Raw genomic sequence first — 6,471 nt, 5'->3', positions numbered from 1 at the left:
TGTTCTAAAGGGAGAACAAAAGCGTGGCTCAGTGCTCCAGGATCTTGTTGCCAGCAGATACAAAAAATAAAAATATAAAAAGAGCAGTGTTTTTTTAGCCTCTGTAGGCTGAAGTGTATCTAGATACATTGCCCTTCTCTACTATAATTGTCCTTAGAAAATGTTTGTGTAAATTACCTTTTTTTAAAAAAATGCTTTTTTTGTTACAGAATACAAAAGAAGACTGGCCAATTTAGCTAACAAAAGGTTGTCAAAATTGCTTTGTTTATTAATTAAACTTTTTTTTCCTAGTGGATAAGTATATTAAATACATATTTTGTAAAAAAGTGCTGTGGGGTCATGCACATGGGTACTTAAGATTACCAATCAAGATCCCCCAAAAGGAGACATTTCCAACATTTTATGATGCACAATTGTGTTGCTTGGTAATATTGCTAACCTGTAAGAAACTGAAAGAAGCAGATAATGATGAGCAACCTTTGTATAGTCTTCAAAGCTCAGAACCACATGCCTGCCACTCAAGACCATTGCTTGATATGTATACCTTTCAATGGCAACTGCTTGAACTTCTATTTATCTGACTGTAATGATACAATCAGAATGGACAAAAACATGCCAGATGCCAAGAGATTTCTTTAATATAGATATTTTTTTTATTTAGCATAGAAACTGCATTCTAACCTAAGGAATAGCTAAGTAAGCAATTCCATATTATATATACAAAGATACATACATATGTACAGATATATAAATGTATAACTCCTTTCATTGGAAGCTAGTACTATTTCTCTGTGGAAAGCGCTCTTCCTCTTATGTCTCTGAACAGAGCTAGGTTTCATACAGTATTCAGATCCTGTAGCATGCAGCAGAGGCCAAAACAACCATATTGGCTAAAAAAGTAGTGGGAGCTCTGCCAGTAAGAAGCCATTAGCCACCAAATCACTCATTCGTCATACCCTCTTCCGCTGTCCCGGGAAGCTGTAGCACCATTCTGGTCTCTTTTAGCACAGAAGGACACCAGCTACTGAAGATTCAGCAGTAGACCGCACATGCTCAGAATCTCGAAATATCCAGCATCAGAGTTCTGAATGTTTAGGACATAATCAATTCACGCCTGGTGTTTTAAGATATTTCCTCAGAGTCTGGATGGGAGGGACCTCCCATTATGAACATTCTAAGAGGGCCACTCTCCCAACACCTGAAAACCCTGCTCTCCTTCAAGCCAGTCTGCATCCGAGTCATGCATCCATCACAGGTGCCCTGCACAACCTGCTAATGAGAGTGCTTCCACCTGGTGGGTAGTTGGTAACTGTGCATGGGACTGGCCTTTCCTCTTCCTTTGATCATGTATTCTTCCCAGTATCCACAGTGCTTGGGATCAGAGTTTGTAAACATTGACAGCAACCATGTGCAGCACAAGCATGTTACAGCTGGGCAAGTTCCAATGGCCAGCCAATCATCTCAGTCATCTTTCCTAATGAAGTTGAAGTCACTGTGGTTTCCGTTGTAATTTATTGTCTCCTTTATTTTGTCCTCCATCTGAAAACAAGAGGGGAAAGGGGACATGTAAAAACTCTTACTGCTGACCAGAGAATCTTTCTTAGTTATGTATTAAATTGTAATACACCCAAAGAGTAAACACCAAGTCTATACAGTTTGTTAGGTCCACAAAGTAAGAGAAGCAGTCCAATTAAATATTGACACATGAATTCCTACACTGGGCAGAATCAACCATTGCATCCGAATGGAAGTCTAACCCATACTCATTTACAAAACATGTCAAAGGTAAACCTCCATGTAGCAAAAAGGTATACGAGTTTCCTCTTTCTTCAAACTCAGACACAGGCAAATAAGTGTCAATTAAGAAATTGTTTAAAACTCTTTATCCTCTTACAATTTTCATATTTTATTAACACTTTTTTACATGCAATATTAATCACACCTACACACACGTTCAACACAGTGTTCTGATTCCTTTCTCTTTGTACCATGCACCCCATACTGTGATAATACAATTGTATTAAATAGTTCCTAGTTTCCAAAAGAAGAGTTAAGTATATTAAGGTTATGGTAAACATTACTCCATTTGGCATTTAATGGTATGGTCTATCTTATGTATGGTTTCACTTTACGTCCATTGCTTTCACTGAGGAGCAGCTAAGTGGGGTTTCTCCTTCCAGGTGAAACCTTGTCTGTAGACAATCAAGCATTGAGACCTTTAATCTATACAATGGAGCACAACAGAGAAAGCTGATTACTGTACAGTGCTTTCCAGTGATTTACTTTTATTTGAGGTGTGAAACAAAAAATAAAGATTTATGCAGCCAAGTTATTCCAACCCATGAACCTAGCGGATTCATAACAAAGGACATACAACCTAGAAAGTACTGGATTCCGACTGAACTAAAGAGTCTGAAAAGTGCGAGTCTCCTGGTCAGTTCCCTGAAATACATCAATTTTCTTAGAACCAACTGAAAGAGAAACTAGTAGATGGTTTCAATAAGTTCCGACAAATTTGGTTCTTACACCCCCAAAAAACACACTGTTGGGGAAACGCACACAGACCGTTGTGTTGTTCCTATAAAACCTGTATAGGATCTGCACATTTAGACAACACACACTGTAGGATTGGTGTTAGACTGATTCTAGACACCCCACCGGGTATGTTGGCCTGTGTACCAGCTAGATCACAGTGCCGCTAGAAACTCCTCTTATCAAGGAGAGTATAGTACCTGGTGTAGGAGAGTAGGATCTGCTTCTTATGGTTACCCCCATTTTTTTCTGGCGTGTCACAGTTTTTTTTACTTTAGTCTGGCTGGGGCCGTGCTGTCCAGGACCCCAGCCTAGCTGCTTCCTCTTTAAAATTATTCCATGAACTTTAGGTACACTCCAGTTTGGTTACGGGGGTACCCTTATGAGCCTCTAGTATATGGCACCTTAGGTACCAAGGGTATAGGTACCCCAGAGGCCTACCAGGGGCTGCAGCATGTATTATGCCACCCCTGAGCAGCCTTCCAAAATGACACCACAGGTCTGCTACTGCAGCCTGGGTAAGGTGGTGTATGCATCCCTTACTTAGATCTAGGTTCCCTATATCTACCTTAAATCACTACACATTTAAACCTATCAGTCACCCCTATGGCACGCCTTATCAATCCTGAAGGCAGGGTGCTGGGTTTTGTGTGAGGGTGCCCATGCATGAGCAGGTCCTCTCTGCAGCCTTCGGAATCTATTCTCCGGGGTTGTTCTGTGATGCAGCCAGACCATATACTCTTAAGTGCATTATAACCTTGCAGTAAATGCTAACTTTGGAATGGCTGCAAGGAAACATGTCGTGTTTGGTGTCAAACACTTTGGAATCATACCCCCCCGACAGTTCTGGCGACGGGGTATGATTCCACCCTTCTAGTGGGAGAGACATGTACACACCGGTACACCCCGTACCAGTTTAAAAGAACCCTGGCATCACAAAATGGATGCCACAGACACAGGCCTGGCATCCTGCTGCTGGAAGAAACTCCGGCAGGGGAGGCCTGGACAATTGGTTTCCTGTCACAGGGAGGTGTCACCACCTCCCAGACAGGCCTTAGTGTATTGGGGCTGGATGGGTGCACTCCAAGAGTGCTTTGAAGTCTGCACTGGGGGCACATTTGGTGTCCCTGTGCATAGCCCAGTTCAAACCGGTTGCAGGGGCTGCCAGCCCCTGCTCTGGCGCGAAACTGGACAAAGGAAATGGGTGTAGCCATCCCGCTTTCCAAACCCTCACATAAGTGGGTCCCCAGAGTTTGTCCCACCCCTTCCTTGGGTACAAGATAGGAACCCCTGGCAACAGGACTTTAGATTACACCTGGACAAAACTCTGATACTGAATCCTGGAACTTCGAAGATCTGCACGGCGCTGGATGATTGAAGAATCTCCCTTGGAGTAAAGGAGTTACTCCAATGCGTGGCAAGCACCGAAGACGCATTTGACTGGTTTGCATCTCCGCAGCTACCGCCAGACACCGAAGTATTTTCAACACAGGAGGTGGATTTCCAGACTTCCCCGAAGCCGACCTGAGTATCCAGCAAAGTTGAGACCTGCAGCCCTCGTGGGTACCGTGGAACCGGAACCCCCTGGACACCGTGCACATTTGCAAGTGGATCAGCTTCTCGACGTTCCTTGAGGTTGTGCATTTGGATACTTGTAGCCCAGACCTGAGCACCTTTTCCACCTAAGATTGCTGGCCTACACTCCATGAGTGTTCCGCGAGTCGGCCCTTTGTGTTTTCGCTTGAGGTACCTTTGCGATCCCTGGTCAGTTGACTGGTGGGTTCCTGAGAAGGCAACTTAGACTTTCCTTGGGCTTCCCTGGTTGCTCCAGACATGCCCTGACTCTCCACCACTTGGTGAGTCCCGCGGACCATGTTGGTCCGCACCAAAGCATCTTTCCTCTTCCTGCGTGGGTTGCTGTTGCCAAGGCTTGTTGGGTTCAATCTGGGCACCAATACCGCAGCACTTAACATCCTTTGTGGGACAGCTCGAATCCAGCTCCTGGTCGTCAACGCCTCCCGGTCCTCGTGGCTGCAGAGTCAAGCTTCACCTCTTCACACCTCAATCACCCGACATCGGTGGGCATTCGTCTATCGTGCCCCTGATCACTGGCAAGTGACCCAGACTCTATACCCTCTGCTTTCAGGTTCCTCACATCTTTGATCCAGGCTTGGATCACACCGGACACTTTTCTCCTCGATGGCAGCAGCACTTTGCAGCAGATCGCCATTGAAATCAACAACGATTTCCGACACCAAAAAACACATATGGACCCGGCTTCCCTGGGTGAGGTAACTCTAGTACTCTGGTGCTCCCGTGGGTGTTGGCCCTAGAACCCCTTAAGTCTAAAGAGGTTTGCTCAAAGTCCTCTGCTAAGTGTCCTTTATCTTTAAAATTCCAACTGCGACTTTCCCCATAGAAGCTAACGGCGTCGAGCGGCTGTGTTCTCACACTGCACACGTCCCCCGTGGGTCCCCTGTGTCACTACCTTGGGTGGTTCCTTTTAGTCACAGCGATTCTACAGGCTCTAGGCCTTGTGTCTCGTCAAGTCGCCGTGGTTCTTATACCACTTTTCTGATATATGGTTTGGTCCCCCCACTCCCGGGCCCAGTGTATATTGTGCTATTTACTGAAGTTCTATATTGTTTAAAGTGTGTACTTTGATCTGTAATCTCATAAAGGGATTACTAGAGTGTGTTTAGAAATAAATACATATATTTTATATATATACCTGGTGTGGGGCTATTTTCATTTAGACATTCAAGAGGTTATAATCTGGTAAACAAAGCTGCTTTACACTCCTTCAAGACTTAGCCTAAAGCTATAGCTACCACTAAGATAACTTTCAATAAAGGTTGTCTTAAACCTATAAATCAATAAGGGTTTTTTGGACTGGTGCAAGGTGCCCACTAGAATAGTGCGAAACCAAAGGGGATGATGGAGTGTTAAACCATGCAAGCACTCACCCCCATTCAACTGATCGGAGTTTAATCCATCATTCTTTAGCTCACTCAGCCACCCCAGTTCTGGCTAATCAGCCGTCATCAGCCAGGCTAGCTTGCGATTCAAGTTAGCCTGGCTGATTAGCCAGAACCTGGTCCCAGGATGCTTGTTTCCGGTCCAGGGAAGACACGGCTTGGCAGTTCGGGCTGGATTGTTCCCATGAGGCACAGGGTCAGACTGATTTGCATATGGCCCTGTCTGAACTGGGGTGGGGGAGTGAGCTAAAGAATGACGTTGGATTACACCCAGATCAGTTGACTGGGGGTGAGTGCTTGCAATGTTCAACACTCCGTCCATCATCCCCTTTGGTTTTGCTTTGTTCGCCCTAAGTTGGCAGGGTATGCCCAGACATGGGTCCCTTGCTCACTTTGCCACTGGATTCAAGCTAGCCTGGCTGATGACACTGATTAGCCAGTAACTGGTCCCAGGATGCTTGTTTCTGATCCATGGAAGACATGGCTTGGCAGTTCGGGCTGGACTGTTCCCATGAGGCACAGGGTCAGACTGATTTGCATAGGGCCATGTCTGAACTGGGGTGGCGGAGTGAGCTAAAGAATGATGTTGGATTAAACCCAGATCAGTTGACGGCGGTGGGGGTGCTTGCAATGTTCAACACTCCGTCCATCATCCCCTTTGGTTTTACTAGAATAGTGTACAGCATATGCCAGGCCAACTTATCACACCTGGCAACTATCGAACATGACAACCCTGATCCCTCAGGACCGTGGAAACCGTGTACTACTTTTCGCTCAGGCACTCGTGCTCACTTAATCTCAGAGAGATACACAGCATATACTGCATGGACGTTTTTCAATCAGTAATAATTGAACAGTCATTATTCTAGTGTAAAATAGGGGTGCTGAACCAACCATTAGACAGTAACAGATATAGATGATTAGAAGCACAAAGAAAGTAAACGGATGGTAGATTTCTACC

The 6,471-nt window shown here is 45.1% G+C and overlaps 1 protein-coding gene across 3 annotated transcripts in view; it reads right to left on the bottom strand.

The window, feature by feature from the left end:
* Window positions 1-630: 630 nt before the first annotated feature.
* Window positions 631-6,471, bottom strand: part of UBN2 (ubinuclein 2) — a 647,497-nt gene continuing 641,656 nt past the window's right edge. For 2 of the 3 annotated variants that reach the window (XM_078640321.1, XM_078640327.1), the window contains one exon: window positions 631-1,539. In XM_078640321.1, coding sequence (XP_078496447.1) covers window positions 1,490-1,539 — 50 coding nt within the window. In that variant the 3' untranslated portion in view covers window positions 631-1,489. The remainder of the gene's footprint in view (window positions 1,540-6,471) is intronic. The other variant, XM_078640331.1, reaches the window with a different exon arrangement.

The sequence above is a fragment of the Lissotriton helveticus genome, chromosome 1_1 (genome assembly GCF_964261635.1).
Source record: "Lissotriton helveticus chromosome 1_1, aLisHel1.1, whole genome shotgun sequence".
Lineage (NCBI taxonomy): Eukaryota > Metazoa > Chordata > Amphibia > Caudata > Salamandridae > Lissotriton > Lissotriton helveticus.
The sequence above is the reverse complement of the archived record's forward strand: the minus strand, read 5'-3'. Positions and strand labels throughout refer to the sequence as shown.